General features: G+C 42.8%; 2 protein-coding genes across 12 annotated transcripts in view; one reads left to right on the top strand and one right to left on the bottom strand.

Moving 5' to 3' along the window:
- Positions 1 to 2,679, top strand: part of LOC121282295 (prickle-like protein 1) — a 121,468-nt gene extending 118,789 nt beyond the window's left edge. For all 4 annotated transcript variants that reach the window (XM_041195950.1, XM_041195947.1, XM_041195946.1 and 1 more), the window contains exon 8: positions 413 to 2,679. In XM_041195950.1, coding sequence (XP_041051884.1) covers positions 413 to 1,254 — 842 coding nt within the window. In that variant the 3' untranslated portion in view covers positions 1,255 to 2,679. The remainder of the gene's footprint in view (positions 1 to 412) is intronic.
- A 752-nt stretch (positions 2,680 to 3,431) lies between these two features.
- Positions 3,432 to 16,991, bottom strand: part of LOC121282233 — a 67,804-nt gene continuing 54,244 nt past the window's right edge. For 5 of the 8 annotated variants that reach the window (XM_041195840.1, XM_041195839.1, XM_041195838.1 and 2 more), the window contains 6 exons: positions 15,922 to 16,047; positions 15,015 to 15,137; positions 8,312 to 8,419; positions 6,606 to 6,737; positions 5,990 to 6,034; positions 3,432 to 4,337 (listed from right to left, as the gene is read on the bottom strand). In XM_041195840.1, coding sequence (XP_041051774.1) covers positions 4,146 to 4,337; positions 5,990 to 6,034; positions 6,606 to 6,737; positions 8,312 to 8,419; positions 15,015 to 15,137; positions 15,922 to 16,047 — 726 coding nt within the window. In that variant the 3' untranslated portion in view covers positions 3,432 to 4,145. The remainder of the gene's footprint in view (positions 4,338 to 5,989; positions 6,035 to 6,605; positions 6,738 to 8,311; positions 8,420 to 15,014; positions 15,138 to 15,921; positions 16,048 to 16,991) is intronic. The other 3 variants (XM_041195841.1, XM_041195842.1, XM_041195845.1) reach the window with 3 other exon arrangements.

Genomic DNA, 16,991 nt, shown 5'->3' with positions numbered 1-16,991 from the left:
AATCTAAAGAATGACTTTTGAAACATTAATGATGAGTTTAGCTAAAATCCATGTAAGTAGTCGTACTAAAGATGCATCAAAACTGGTTACAGCTTGAAAAATAATTGTACATGTTGGGAATCCTATTTACAAAAACAAAATGGATTTAAGTGACAGTATATTGTTCCCCTATTAAATATAGGTCCCCATCCCTAAGATAACACTCTTATCCTGATCTTAGACTCTCAGCATCATCGATCTACAAACTGGATATAAACAGCCTAGATTTATGCAATTTCTGTATGCGCTTTCCCTTCAACTTCATAATGTTCAGATGATGTGCCAATGCATTGCTCTCCCTTGATATTGTATCGGCTGGAATAGGAGGGAGCTTAATTTCTTACCATCTAATAAGTTCCATTTCTTCCCCTAGGAGCTTCAAACAAAGATAACCACAAACTGCAAAAACCATTCAGTCCTCCTGACCAAGAATACAACCTCGAAGCAGGAAAGGAATTTGAGCAACAAAGCAACTTTGGAATTCTTAAATCCTTCTCCCATAAAAGAAGCACCGAGTCCCTCCATTCCTTGAACTCCAAGCAAACAGAGGGGATGGCGCAAACGTCAAGGTGGAAGCAAGAGTCCATGTCTCCGGTAAGAAGGACTGCAGCCCAAGTTAGACCCCAACAAATCACCTTCTGTGATACCACGTTTTCAAAGCCCAAGGAAAGAACCAGGTGCCAGCAGACACCGATGAGTGAGCAAACTCGAAGGAAAGTATACAGGCATAAAGGTAACTACCGAAGTCATCGTCACCAATCAAGAAGAGTTCAGAGATCATGTTCTGATGAGGCTCTTCACACAATCAGTGAGCGATCTTTGGAAAGCGCTAATAACAATACTTATTTGGAACATTATAACCAGTTAATACAGACAACCATATGTCAGAAGCCCCAAGCTAAGCTGTCTCATAAACAACAAACCTTTTACAGGGAAGGGGACAGTGGCCTTCAGAACATCACCTTGAATAACTTTCTCAGTTTGTGCTGTGAAGATGATGATGGCTGCTGCTCAACGTGTTCTTCCTCTTCCTCTGACTCAGAAGAAGAGGGCTATTTTCTAGGACAACCAATCCCACAACCGAAAACAAGCAACGGTTGCCACTTCAGTCTGGAGCCTCGTCAACCTAATGTGGTACCTGACCTCATGCTGGCACAGAGAGCCAAATCACAGAGGAAGAGAGAGCACAAGAACAAAAACTGCATCATTTCCTAGGCAGCCTCTTAATCCTGGGCAAGGCTGTGTATTTAAACCTGTAGTGAATATATGTTAAATACTATCAAATGGAAGATGGATTTGAAGTAAAGGTTTCTCCCGATGACTTTGAGGCTTTTTTTGATGACAATGTCTCCCCCTCTTTGCTCCGGTGTGGTTCCATTGCTGGGCTATGTTTTCATTGCTAATAGTTGCCCTCTCGTACCTTGTCCAAATGGTCAGTGTTCATGTGTAAACTTGGACAACAACTTTAGCAAGCTACTCGGTCACAATGAGGACATGACATGTACACACTCGTACTTTCCAGCATTAAGTCACAGCAGGCAGGAATGGACCGCTGGCTGATTTTCTCCATCCTCATCAAATTAAGCCAACAATTGAGTGATCCTACTATCAAACAGCTAAATCTGCACAGCAGGAATTGAATCTGGGACCTCCTGGTCTGTATGCTCAGTTTACCAAGTGCACCATTGGTTCTTATGCCCCATTAACACCAACTGTTTTCATTGATCGAATTATACAATTTTCAATCAATTGTACAAGCTAGTAAGTCTTTCTCCATCGACATGACCTTAACTGATTTTTAATGGGGATCATGTTCTTTGTCACTATATAATCACCCTTGCTGATATCCTTTGTGCAAAGACACCAGGCTCATGTATCGTACCCTCAACAGTCCAATAGCTTGCCAGATTTGCCTGCTATGGTGAATTACCAAAGAGCGACTAGTGCATTTGGAGCAAAATACAGTGGAAACTGGGAATCAGAAATAAAACCCAAAAACGCTGCAGCACCTGTGGAGAGAGAAGCAGAGTTAACACTTCCAATGATGAAAAGTCATTAAACTCTGTTTTTCTCTCTCTACAGATGCTGCCTGACCTGCTGAGCGTCTCCAGGAGTTTCTGCTTTTGAGTTTATCCAAATGAGATGCTTCTTCGGGTAAATATGAAGCTGCAGCATTCAAAACCCCATCATGCCCATATTAGTCTGTGAGCACAACTGCACACTGGATACAGAGACCTGGTCCTTTGATATCCCTGAAGGCATGGGGTGCAGTATCCAAGCTGTGTGCCCACATTAGCTGCGATAGTTTCAGCTCAACCCCTTTTGTGGCTAATAAACCAGCATTATTGAATTTGTAACTACCTAAAGGTAACTTTGCTGAAGCTCCTGTAAATACAAATATCATAATTTACAGAATGACTATAAAAATCATTTTTATATAACGTGTTCTATATAGCATTTTATGCATATTTAATTACTGTGGATGTTATTTATGCTTATTAGGTGCATGTACAAGCTGAATAGAATGTGCTTTAATATTTGGAATGTCAAATGCTTATTTACAGAAGAAATTGCCAGAATTTATTGTAAGCCTGTCAGTGACAATAAATTCGTCAAAAAGAGATTGCTGTATAAAACAGAGACCTGCTTGCTTTGGGCTTTAATTTCAAGTTTCTGGAGCAATCACGAGAGATGTCGGTGAAGCTGGGAAGCCAAGTCACCCACGCAAAGGACAAGCGGGGCAACCGTGAGACCGAATGTCAAATGAGGTTGAGACAAGTGTCTTCAGGAGGTGAGGGTAAAGGAGACAATATTGATTGAGGAGACAGAGTGCAGTGGGTGGGGGGGGGGGGGGGGGGGGGTTAGGAAGAAAAGTAAAAATGACAATGGTGATGCAGTTTGAGACCAGACTGCTTTGTCAACCACGGCACAAAACTAAAGCATAAAATCAGTTCATCGGACTCAATGTTGACTCTGTTTCTTCTCCGCAAGTGCTGCCAGACCAGTTAATCTTTCCCAGCACTTTTAGTTTTCTTTTTATATCAGATCTGCAGTATTTTGCTTTTATTATAAAGCAGTGTAGGTGGGGGCCTGGTGGTGAACTTTCAGTATCATTGTGGTGCCTACGCTGTGCATTTTTGGGCCAGTTGAGAACAATTGCAGTCTCCACAGTTTTGTGTCCAAGTTATTATTGTGGCAAATACTTTGAAGAAAATGCTCTCTGTGGTTTGAGTCGGGAAGCCAAGCCATCCATTCACAATTGCTGAATAATGAATTATAAACCAAGGGAGGGCCAAACAGATGGTCTGTGGTCCAGTAGAACAAAAGCAGGGAAAAGATTTGGCGGGGGGGGGGTGGTGCATGGGTAGAAGGAAGGACACAGACAGTAATAGTTTGATAATCATTTAACACATTTTTGAAAAAAAGCTTTATTTTTTGCAACAATAATGGCGGGGAATTAAAAACTTTTGCAATTCTATCCAAACTACACACTGGAAGACATGAACATACAGCGCAATTTTAACTCACAACAGGTAGGAATCATTTCTTGAACTTTTGTCGACACTTGCTCAACTACCAAAGGCCTGGACCCTAATTGTGTGTCTGTTTCTTCTGCATGACCCTGTTAACACCTCTGCACAATGCTTCACTTGCTGCACTGCAAATTCTCTCCAACTTTTTATACATAAGGATGAACAACTGAAAAGTGATCTTTTCTGAAAAGATAAGACAACTCAGGATGTCACCCATTGCAATGTCGATTTTTCTTTCATCATAATGCACTTTAATTGAAAGCTAAGGAGCTCTAACTCCTGCCTCTGTTACAATTTTCCATTTACAAATTTCCAACAGCCCCATGAAATGGCTGCATTTAAAATGTACATAAAGTGTACAAAGCGTATCGGAGCGCTACCTCCATGGCTCACGGCACTGCCCCCACCCCCAGGGAAATCAACGCAAGTCGACATAGATGCTGCACGATCAAATTTCTCCCCCCCAAAACCTTCAGAAGGGAAAGGAAGGAGAATAAATTTTGGCAGAGAAAGCCACCAGGTAAATGCCAAAATTTGATGTGAACACTTGGTTGCAAGTCTTTACAGTAACACTCATTTTGATTTCTTCACTGCATTTGCTTCATCGTACTTTGCGATACTTTTCTTCAGTTCTCCCAGACATCGCTCACCAATCAGCTGCAGACTTTTCCTGAGAGCTAACTGGACCTGCTTCTCTATTGTGGGATCTTGGCTGACCAGTTGCTTTGCTACAATGGCAAAGGTCTCACAGTCCAATCTGTAGGTCTACAGCAAGAAAAGAAAGTCAAATGTTACACACAGGTGCCTACACCAGGGCTCTATGTTAATGCTGGCTAAGTTGCTTAGCTAGCAAGCACTTGTCCTGGTCTGTGCCAGGTTTGATCTCAGCAGAGGCAGCAAATGGAGAGCTACAACTGACCATAGAAGCCCCTGTGTGAGTCAAAGGTAAATGCACCATAGCTTTGCTTCTGATTACAATGCCTCCAGCAGAAATGCATGGATGACAACAGTAAATCCTAATTTTGTTAGGACTTCTCAGCTGTTTGTTAAAGAAGCTCTATATGTGAAGAACCAAGTGTTGAAAATTTGAGTCCAAACTGGTTTCTTAGTGCCCGTCATCCAAATGGGGTTTTCACAAAGACATCACGGTGCAACCTAAAGTTTCCTGACTGGATTTTATTCTATCAGAGGGCGAGACATTCATTCAAACCTCATCATCATTATAAAGACATGAAGAGCATTCTAGCTGCCAGTAAAGGGGCCACTTCACTGACTCACTTCCAGCCACAACGAGTGTCATTTTACCCAGGAAACCTCAATAAGAGATGTGCAGTTACAAGGTTTGCTTGCATCATAGCATGATAACTGAAGTTTTCAATTTCAGGCATGACCTGACCCTCCTGTCCACAACGTTACACACCCTTTCAAACCAACCCTAAAGTCAGGGCAGTGAGCTACAGGGAAAGAAGGGAGTAAGTCAGGGCTCTTTGGTATTGAAAGGAGGCCACTGCAAAAGAACAGAGTGACAGGATGTGGTGTAGAAAAAATAAATCTGGAATAGCCACTTCAACTTAAAAAAAACAAGGGAGGGGACTTGGGTTCAAAGTGGATAAAGGCAGACCTAGAACCAATGCCAGGAAATTTCTCTCAGCACAGGGTTAGCAAAACTTGGATAGGGCTACTGGGGAGGGTAGGAAAGTAAGATCTTGGAGAGATTTAAGCCTGCCGCTGTGATAGTCAAACACAAGCTTTTCTGGATGGATCAATGTTTCTCTGGGTTGGGTGGGGGCCATGACAATATAGTTTAAAAATTACGCAAAGCAGTCATATGGCTTTTGCCCATTCCATGTTTTATCCTCTTTTCAATTAGTTGGGAAATCTCAGAGCAACGATACAGGTACACTTATAACTCCTAGCTGGGGAAAGGTTTTTACTTGAGCTGTTACCATTATCAAGCCGTCTCAGATCAGGTACTGCACAAATCGGATGCAAAATTAATTTGCCTGCATTCCATCCCAACAACATGCAAACAGGCTTAATCTCACAATAGAATCCCCTGCTGCATATAATTCCCGTTTCCTACAACACTTGTTTGGGCCTCTGGCCTGTGCCCAGGTGGCATTAAGTTTGAAACCACTCAAATCCATTCCACAAACGATTCTTACTGCCAGGAGGAAGAGTCATTGTTCACCTGGACTTATTCTGCGGTGATCTGTGAAAGGTTAATTAACTAACTTAAATCCACCTTGCTGTATGGCCACTCCTCATATAGCAAGCCCCACAGTGAGTGGAGAAGGGTATTCAACCACAGGGGCATGATGTTACTCAATGCGCCACACACACTAACCTTGCGCCACACATTACCCCACCATCTACAGAGCACAAGTCAGGAGTGCGATGAAATACTCTCCACTTGCCTGGATGAATTCAGCTCCAACGCTACTCAAGGGGCTTGACACCATCTAGAACAAAATAGTCCACTTGATCAGAATCCCATCCACCACCTTAAACATTCACTTCATTCACCACCAATGCACAGAGACAGCAGTGTGTGTACCATTTACAAGATGCACTGCAGCACCTCGCCAAGGTCCCCTGACAGCATCTTCCACAACTGCACCTCCAGAAGAACAAGGGTGGCAGAGCCATGGGACCACCACCTGCAAGTTCCATTCCAAGCCCCACATCATCCTGACTTGGAACTATATCGCCATTTCTTCACTGTCGCTGGGTCAAAAAACTAGAATTCCCTCCCTGACAGTACCATGGGAGTACCTACGCCACATGGGTTGCAGCAAGAAGGCAGCTCACCACCATTTCTACAAGGGCAATTAGGGATGGGCAATAAATACCAGCTTTACCAGTGATGCCCATATCCCATGAACAAATTTTTCAAAAAACATTTATTCACCCTGGCAGGTGCCTTCACTGATGATAACATCTTCATGGTTCCAATAGCAAGCACATGTCCAGGTGGCATTTTATTTTTCAAAGTCGGTGGGGGGGGGTGCAAACACCATAGAAAATATATACCTTCATCAGTTTGTCCCTTTTTGCCAGAATTAAAGCAGAGCGTGGATCTGTGTGTATTGGATTCTTTGGTCCATCCTTTTCAGAAATGGCATTTGAGCTGGAGTGCCCCTTTACAAGAATGTCCTTGCCAGCCTGTTAATTAAAAGATATTACATTTGATTACTCTATATTCTCATAATGTGCAATAATGGGACTCAATCTGCCAGACCAATCTTTTAATATGAAGCTTTGATGTAGCAGATGGAGAATCAGTGGAGGAAACTACACTGTGGTTTTTAATATTAAATCCACATGATCTCAACTGGTCATAAGTACGTCTACTTCTGCGCCCAGGGACAAAGCGGGGTGGGGGGACGGTGGTGAGAGAGAAAGAGGATAGGGAGAGAGAGAGAGAGAGAGAGAAAGGAGAGAGAGAGAGAGAGAAAGGAGAGAGAGAGAGAGAAAGGAGAGAGAGAGAGAGAGAGAGAAACTAGAAAGAGAGAGAGAGAAAGGAGAAAGAGAGAGAGAAAGGAGAAAGAGAAGGGAGGAGAGGGAGAGAGAGAAAGTTAAAGAGCACAAGTACACACGGGAGGAAGAAAAAAGGGAGACAGAACAAAGAGATCCAATATTAGCAGCATGAGGCAGTGCTGCTCTGTTTCGACAGCCAATCAAGAATGTCTGAACAGTGCCTAGGACAAATGTCAAGCACCACACACAGTCCCTGTGGACTGCTACTCTCCCTTGCCATCTGAAGGTATGATTCATTTAACTCACATCAGAACGATACAACAATGCTGGGTTTCAAGCCCAAGATGCAGCAAAAGGACAGACCCAGAGCTGGCCAACAATTTCAACACAAGCTGCTGATTGTGTCACACGTACCAAAAGAAAAGATCGGAGCCAACCGTCAGTATAAGGAAAATCTGCAAGCCTTCCAGAGTGCAGCCTTGATGAGCTAAAGCATGAATCAGAGATCAAGCTGTAGCATTTTAGTCCCAATTCCCCTTCCCATGCTGACCAGGTTGACTTTACCTTCAAGGATAGTCCTCCATGTCTGCAGTCAGGTCTCAAAGCTTGGTCTAAGCACCAATTGAAATTTGCACCATCGGTTGAAAATCCCACTTCCCACATTTGCCCCTTCTTTGTAATGGGGCTGCATAATTAAACAAAGGTAGTTATTACTGCTAATGTCAATGCAGCACAGGGCCCTCCCCTGCCTAATAATTAACTAAGAACACGCAGTCTAGAGAAATGCTTAAGGAGCTCTCCCAATACCCTGGAAAACCTCGTTTGCAACTGAGTCATAAGGACCCAAAGGTTTCAGATTAGATTGCCCGTCCGCTATGGGTTGATCCAAGCTAGAGTGGAAGTTGGGCAGTACACTTTACCTCAGCACAATATAGGCTAAAAAATCATTAAAACAAGGTTCCTGTTTCTACAAACCTATCCAGTAATCCCCACCCCCCTTGGAAAAAGCAGCCAAGATCAGGTAATAGGATGAGATGTAGCAGTGATGCCTCCTGCAGTCAACTAACCTAATAATCTTGGTTCACACCTGGAAGGGGTACCCAATGCCTGTGGAACTACTCCGAGGCAGAAGTCTACAGTTTACAGCAGGAAAGAAAACAAACTATTCTGAAAAGGCAACAACCAGTTTATTTTCTAGTTTACATAATTCCAATGAACAATTAACTTACAGAATGCAAGGCCCATTTTGAAAAACCTACCTTACTAACCTTGTAGCCAGCTGGTGGGGTACTGTGAGATTTAAGGTCTCTGCTGTGGTGGGGGCTGGCTTCCTTGGTATGTCCACTGTTCTTGTGAGAATGTTTCTTCTGGTGATGACAGGGAGGGATGGAGGAGAGGAGAGAAAAGCAGAAAGCAATCAGATCCATTTCCCAAACAGAGTGTGGATTTCCCACCCTGGTTTTGTTGAGAATAGTGATTCATGCCATGCTTGGCTCCCCAGGAGCTGGCTTGCTTCACTGCTACTCACTGCAACCCCTTCCAATTGACCATTCCTCGTGTGTGGACCTGGACAAGTGATGGCTTGCATCAAAGTCTGATCCTATCCTTACATGATCTAAACAGATGGGATTTTTTGGCAGGGATCACTGCATAGCAACCAAGCAATAAGGGCTTGCCTCACATTTCCCTTCCCTCAAAGGTTCATGAATCTTTAGAATTCTATACCCTAGAGGGCTGTGGATGCCCATTGGTGAGTTATTGGTGACAGAGGTTGACAGACTTTTGGTGATTAAGGGAATCAAAGGATAAGGGTTAGTGCTGGAAGGTGTAGCTGAGGTAGATCAGCCCTGATCTTATTGAATGGCAGAGCAGGCTCAAGTGGTCAAAAGGCCTCTTCCTGCTCCTAATTTGTACATTTTACATTTCCCTCCCCAGCTCAGGAACATTATGGCCAATTCAGGTATCAGCCCCATCCCCACCTCCACACACTTGGGTTGAGACCAGCTGAGCAGAGATGAGTCAGAGGGAAGAGCTTGCATTTGTATAGCATCTTTCACAACCTCAAAGCAATTTACAGCCTACTTTTTGAAGCGCAGTCACTGTTGCTTTGTAGGAAGCCTGGCAGCCAATTTGCACACAGCAAGCTCCCACAAACAGCAATGTGGTAACAGCCAGGTGTGCAATTAATGGATAAATATTGGCCAGGCCACCAGAGAAAATTCCAATGCTATTTTCTGAAATGATAGCCAGGGAGTCTTTATGACCATCTGGTGGGCCAGGCAGGGCCTCAGCTTAATGTCTCACACAAAGCACCTCAGACACTGCAGCACTTGGGGTGGGTCAGCCTAGATTTTGTGCTCAAGACTCTGGAGTGGGATTCAAAGCACAACTTTCTGACTTAAGGCAAGAGTGCATCCAGCTGAGCCATTGCTGGCACCAAATTGATCTAAACTGGGACACTCCTGGGATCTGTGGCTCAGTAGCAGAGCATTGAATTCACTTACCCAACAGGCTAAATTCTCGAGTCTTTACTTTAAATATTAAAATAACCTGAACTTTAGACAGAGACTTTGAAAATATATTAAATCATCAGCTTGAAAGATTTTAAAATCTACTAACAATAGACCAGAAAATGGAAACTGGCCTTGTACAATGAAAATTGAACTCCGGCAATTAAAGATTTCTCAGATTTTTTCCCTTGACGCCCTCATTCTTTATTAGTTCTCTGTGACTAAACCAATGCTTCCTTGAAACGGTAGAGTTGCGGATCTATACAAAGTCAATAAGTGTGAAATGACACATTCTATTAGTTGGTGCCATTAATGTCATTTTGCCAATGTGATAACTCACTTCACTGAATAAATATAGAATAATAGATGATGTGGAAGGAATGTCAGGGGTGCAGAACAATGGATGACAAGCTGCTTATAATCCAGGACAGTGCTGCTTCAGTACTTTATGAATATCAGCAGAAAGCACGTATTGAATTACAATCATTCAATTCTCTTCACCACACATTTTGTAACTCATGGAGAACTGACCAGGATTTTGATGTGAAAAGTCGATGCAGCAATACGCTGCTCTCACTACACTGATGAGACACTCAACTGTTGGGAGGCGACTGTCCAGGACAAATGGAAAGAGCTTGCGCCTTTCACAACCTTAAGACATCATAAATTACTTTTGAAGAATAGTCACTGTTGGAATATGGTAAACACAGCAGTCAACTTGCACGCAGCTGGATTCCACAAACATTATATGATTGCAGCAACTGTTTCTCTTTTTAAAGTTGAGGGATCAACGTTGACTGACATTGGGAGAAAACTGCCCTGATCGTCTCTCAACAGTGTCATGGCATTGTTGGGACTGACAGGGCCTCAGTTTAACATCTCATTCGAAAGATGGCACCCCCGGCAGTGTAGCACTCCCTCAGTACCGCACCGGAGTGTCAGCCTGGATTATCTGCTCAATTCTCTAGACTAAGGGCTTGAGCCCACGACCTTTTGAGTGAGAGAAGCGAAGTGCTGCTAACTGAGCCAATGAAGACAAACAGAATCATTGTCAGAATGCGATTCAAAATAGACAACAGCTGATGTCGATGAATCAAAAAACAAAAAGTGCTCTTCACCAAGGATATTATATATAATTACATATGATATACAGGACAAGACAGGCCATTCAATCCAACCAGTTAACACTGGCCTTGATGCTTCACTCAAGCCTCATATATCTGCATAACCCACCATTTGCTCTTCCATCAAGCCTATCTAGCCTCCTCTTAAATGCCTCTATAATATTTGCCACATATTTAATGAGTTCCACATTCTCACCACTCTCTGGTTTAAGAAGTTTATTCTGAATTCCCTACATTTGATTTCTTGTATTGACGGTTTCTAAGTTTTGCTCTTCCCCACAAGTGGAAATACTTTTTGTATCTACTTTATCAAAAACTCAATTTTAAACACCTCCATTAGGTCACTCCTCAGTCTTAGAATTTCGAGAGTAGAAGGACTCAGCCTGGTCATCCTTTCTTGATAGGTATAACCTCAGAGCTGTGGTGTCATCCTGGTAAATAAACATGATCAGGGCACCAGGGAAGACTCCCCTGCTCTTCTGTGAAATAGTGCCAAAGGATCTTTTATGTCCACCTGATGGGGCAGACAGGACATTGGTTTAACATCTCATCCGAAAGGCAGCACCTCCAACAATGCAGCATTCCTTCAGTACTGCACTTGGCCTTTTTTTGTGGGACTTGAACCCATAACCTTGTGGGTCAAAGACAAGAGTGCAACCTGAGCCAGTGCGGGTGCAATTTGACACACATTGCCTTAGGAGGGGGAGTCCAGTCATAGGGAAGCAACTTTAAAATTTGAGCTAGACCATTCAGAGACATTGTCAGGAATCACTTCTTCAAAGAGGAGTGGAAATCTGAAACACTCTCCGCCATAAAGCTGTTGAGGCCAAGTCAACTGAAAACTTCAAAACTAAGATTAAGGCTTTTGTTTAAAAGGGTTACAGAACCAAGACGGGTAGATGGAGTTAAGATACAGATCAGCCTGATGTAAATGAGTGGCAGAACATGGAGGGGCTGAATAGCCTACCCTTGTACCTTGGTCTTCTTTCTTTTGTGTTCTGGGAACATGTCAGTCTTGAGTAGGTGATAAGGCATCTTTTAACTTTTTTCTACAGTGAACTTTTTTCTACAGTGATTTTTTTTCTCTCTTGCAAACATGGCAGATTTATCTGATTAATGTAGAGATTCCTTTAATAGGGTTACATTGTGGCATCAGCATAGAGCTATGCTGATTTATGATCCAGAGTGTGTTTGAAGTGCAAAGCCTTCTGAACTCACATCACACACCAGCTCCCGACTCAGTTTGGCTCCAGGTGTCCTTGAACCAAAACTCAAGAGAATTATAATGTGCCTTTAAACCCAGCTACTTCTTTCAACTTCCCAGACTAATTTCTATAAAACATTTCAAACTAAACAGTTGGCACAAACTGTGATACAAACACAGCAGCGGCAGAGACGAAAATTAACACATTAGCAATTGGTATCCCAACCTTGAAAGTAATAAACAGATCACCCCCTACCCGAGAAGACCCTAAAAGAAATTCCAAACATTTGGTGGGGCCGTTAAGATTCCTGTCTGCCTGGATCAAGTAATGCTGCGGGTTGACATCTCAAGAATTCTGCATTCAATATTTTTGTTATTTCCGATGTGCTGGCTTATTATTTCTGTTGCTGCGCATGGACTGCAATGCCAAAGGTTTTCCCTTGATAACTGACACCAGTCCTTCAAAAGTTAGATCAGGAGGTCTCTGTGTTAAGCGTGACAATATTTGGGAGGTGTTGGGAATGGGACCTTGATAGTGTGTCTATACTTGGAGAGGGTTCACCTGCCCAAAAATGTTGAAAACCACTCTCCCCGTACGGCCTGAACTTGGTTTCCAACCCACCTGGCCCCAGCCACCTACACAGCTCCATGTAAACCATCCGTAAATTCCCTTCCCCCAGCTCCCTAAGTTTATATCTGATAGAGATTAAATCAAAAACACAGATAATTGGCAGATTACCTTTCTAGATTTTTTTTTTCTCTCTGTAAAGTGTAAACAGTTTGCAAGTTGAGAGCTAAATGGGGTTTTCCTGTGCGTGATGCTGACCATAAATCACTCACGGCTGGAAGCACATGACAAGGCAGGGAAGAAACCCTCAGGGCCCTCACTCATCCAAACGCCAGGAATGCCAATGCCTGGCTGGGTATCCGAACGGGAGGGGAAAACTGCAGCCAAACGAGCTGCATTTTTTCACGCCTTTTTTTTTTTAAATATGGGAAGTGTCAGTTCAGTCACCTCACACAGGGGTGCGAGTGGCTTGCGAATAGTCACCGTCCAGGTTCAGGGGAAGAATAACCATTTAGGGGACAGGAGAAAGCAGAGACCCTCCCCCAACACAGCAGGAATCATTGGCATTTAGAAAAGGGGAGAAAATAGATTGGTACATACTTAAGAGTGTGCGTTGACCGTCACATTTCTTACTGTTGCTCAGTTAGTAACTGTCTCAGTTAGTCACTTAACCAAACACATATTTGGCTTAAATAAGTTTAGGTATCTAATGGTCACTCTGTTATTCTACCCCAGCTGACAGGAGACACAGTGGTAATATTGCTGGGCTAGCAATCTAGAGGCCCAGGCGAGTGCTCCGGGGTCATGGGTTCAGATCCCACCATGGCAGCTGGAATTAAAAGCTAGTCTCAGGAGTGGTGAACTTGAAACTGTTGCCAATTGCAACAGTTAAAAACCCACCTCATTCACCAATAAGGAAATCGGCCATCCTAACCTGGTCTGGCCTACATGTGACTCCAGGGCCCCTCGTAACTGCCCTCTGAAATGGCCTAACAAGCCAAAGGTAATTAGAGATGGGCAACAAATGCTGGCCTTGCCAGTGACACCCACATCCCATGAAAAGATACATTAAAAAGAAACAACATTCTGGAAATAACAATTTTGGAAGAGGTTTGTTATGTTGCATTTCACGCATACTCACCTGTGTTTGGTATGGAAATGATCCCGACTAGTACAAAGTATGAATTCTTCACTACCTTGCCAATCTATCTCAATGCTCAACCTCAGCTCAAAGCACTCTTACCACTCCAGGGTAAGATCGTCTTTTACTCCACTCTATCCCACAGCACACACCCATCTACACCAGGGTAACATCCTTTGTTCTCGAGATGTGAGCAATGCTGCCAAGGTCAAAGTTATTATCCATCTCTCATTGCCTTGACACTTCAGAGGGCAGTATGGTCAACCACAAAGTGACGGCTAGTCCAGGCTCCCTTCCTTGAAGGACATTAGTGAACCAGCTGGGTTTTACCACACTCCAGCATCTTTAGTGGTTATTTATCTGGTGCCAAACAGCGATTCACAGAGGTACACAAATCAATTTCATAATTTGCCTTCAAACTCAAAACCTCAGATGCAAGGACAGCCGTTTTCCTGCCTTACAACAGTGACCACACTTCAAGAATAGTTCATTGGCTGTAAAGCATCTGGAACATTCTGAGGTCATGAAACACCTATTATCAGATGCAAGTCTTTCTTTTTCTAACACCATTGTACCCATCAAATCTATTTGCATTCAAAAGAGAGACTTGTATTTATATAGCGCTTTATCTGGTCCTCTGGACAACTCAAAACATTTTACAGCCAAGGAAGAGCTTTTTGGCATGTAGTCACTGATGCAATATAACTCACAGCACACCCCTATGCTGTCAGGGTAAATCTCAGAGCACCATGCTTTATTGTACATGCTAATTCTCAAATCAACTGAGCTAACTCTATGCAAAGGTTGGAAGAAATGGATTATAAAATGGATAATGTCCACCTAAATTCATTATCCCCTTAACATGCACTAAACAAACATGTTGCAATGAAATCCAGTCAGGAGTTTACAGATTAACAAGTTAACAGACCATCACCTCCCATCTGCAACATCAGAGTTCGAAGTAAGTGACAAACAATGAAGGGAGTCTCAGGGAACACAATAAATATCTTAAATAAACTGTTCAAAAAATATTTCACATATATGTTGTCAACAGAGAGAGGGGCACATGAATTAAATGGTGATTATGTCCAATCAGTTCGTAGTGCTTTCCGCTAATACCACTCCCATTTTCAACAGAGGAACTCCTACTCAGCTTTTGTTCACTTGGGTGCAACCAAATGGGCCTTCATTTCAGCCCTTGGCTTAGAAGGATTCTACTTAGCAATCGTCACTGAAAACTTTGAGTGGGAGAAAAAGGCTAACATTAGAGCATAAATATCAGAAACACTTCAGTAGAATCATCATCCTTCATAAAATCAAAAGAAGCTCAATTGAGACTGGCTCCTAATGCTTACTTCAGTCATTTGCTTTCTCTCGTCAGGCACTACTAGGCTGTTTTCACTGGCAGTACTTACATTATCTTTAGAAGGAACATCATTCAATGGCAATTGTTCTCCTTTAAACCTGACACTTGCTTTCTCCTTCATTTTGCTCATCTTGTCTGAATACCGTTCCGGTATTTCTCGGAATATATCATCCTGAGGGGTGAAAAAAAAATACACATTCATCTAAATACTAAGCAATAAATAACCAACAGTTCCTTTCTGACACACCCTTTGACAGGAGGGGAAAAAGGATGGGGGTCAGTAAATCAGGGAAGTTCAACCTCCCTCCCCCCACCCAAACCATCCATTCAAAGAAGCTTCTCAAGAACTAGGATGAATCTTGCAAGGAAGAACAACACAAGAAAAAAGGGTCACTAAGTCCCTGAGACACACCCCTTCCAATAGGGGACCATATGTAATCAGCAGTCGCAAGGACTCTACCCAGTTTTCAAGTAGCGAAAAAAAAGGTGCTAATTTTAGATGCAATCTTATAATAATAAGCCATTTAGAATACAGTTAAACTACTGCTATATACATAAATAATCCGAAACTACTGTACTGTATAATTTATGTGGAATGTTGTATCCCAAAATAAATCACTATAAGTGAAGATGATTTAATTACTGATGAGGCAGACGAATGCTGCAGCACAAATATCCATCTTCATTAAAAGGGGAATGAAAGGGAGGAGGTTGAATGCAGACATTAGTAAATCATCAACTAAAATTTGGAGTAAACGTTGGATTTTTCTGCTACATGAAAGCAGTCAGGCACATTTTTATTAATGTGTGTGCATCACACTTGCTTGAAATTGAACGGGTTTTAAGAGTTGTGCAAAGTTTGTTTCCTGAATAAAGAAAGTTAATCCAATCAACTGCACCGGTCCAGCGCCAAATTAAATTGAGCTCCAGAATTTCTACCACTCAGACAAACTTACTTCACTAATCTCATCATCTGAGCAGGTGGGTGGACAAGGTGCCTTCTTTCCTATATGGTCAAGGTTTTGCAGGTCTTTTCCTGCACTCTGCTGGATTGTCGTGCCAGGAATTGCGGAGATCGCTTTCTAAAAATCATTAAAAAAATGGAATGTAACACTTAAGAACACTCAAGGACTCAAGCATAGGAATCAAGTCTAGCGCTCCAGTGCAGTACTGTCACTGTCAGAGCTGCCATCTTTCAGGTGAGACTTTAAACTGAGGACCCGCCTGCACTCAAGTGGTCATAAGATACCATGGCAACATTTTGAAGGTGAGCAGGGGAGCTACCCTCCTGGTGCCCTGGTCAATATTTGTCCCTTGATCAACATCACAAAATTAGATTATTTGGTCATTACCATATTGCTCACTGTGGGAGCTTGCCGTGCGCAAATTGGGCTGCTTTGTTTCCTAAACTACAACAGTGGCTACACTTCAAAAGTAATTCACTGGCTGTAAGCACTTTGAGGTGTCTGGTGGTCATGAAAAGCGCTACATAATTGCACTTTTCTTATCTTGCAGCTGAGCGAGGTTGCTTCCCTCTCAGCAGTGAGGGTCTTACATCGGGCACTCCCAGCTCACTGGACACTGACAGTCCTGCAATTAAAAGGTAGCATCACTCAGAGAGCACTGGATGTCCATGGTGTGAAATGGAAACAGAGCCATGACCTGATGGAGGTGTATAAGATTATGAGGGGCATAGATAGGGTGGGTAGAAAGGCAAAAGCTAAAAGCAAAAAAAACTGCGGATGCTGGAAATCCAAAACAAAAACAAAAACAAAAATACCTGGAAAAACTCAGCAGGTCTGACAGCAACTACGGAGAGGAACACGGTTAATGTTTCGAGTCCCAATGACTCTTCAACAGAACTAGGGAAAAATAGAAGAGAGGTGAAATATAAGCTGATTTAAGGGGAGGTGGGACAGGTAGAGCTGGATAGAGGGCCAGTGATAGGTGGAGATAACCAAAAGATGTCATAGACAAAAGGACAAAGAGGTGTTGACAGTGGTGATATTAGCTAAGGAATGTGCTA

This window comes from Carcharodon carcharias, chromosome 9, assembly GCF_017639515.1.
Source record: "Carcharodon carcharias isolate sCarCar2 chromosome 9, sCarCar2.pri, whole genome shotgun sequence".
Classification (NCBI taxonomy): Eukaryota; Metazoa; Chordata; class Chondrichthyes; order Lamniformes; family Lamnidae; genus Carcharodon; species Carcharodon carcharias.
Note: the sequence above shows the minus strand (reverse complement) of the source record. Positions and strands in the feature narration are given on the sequence as shown.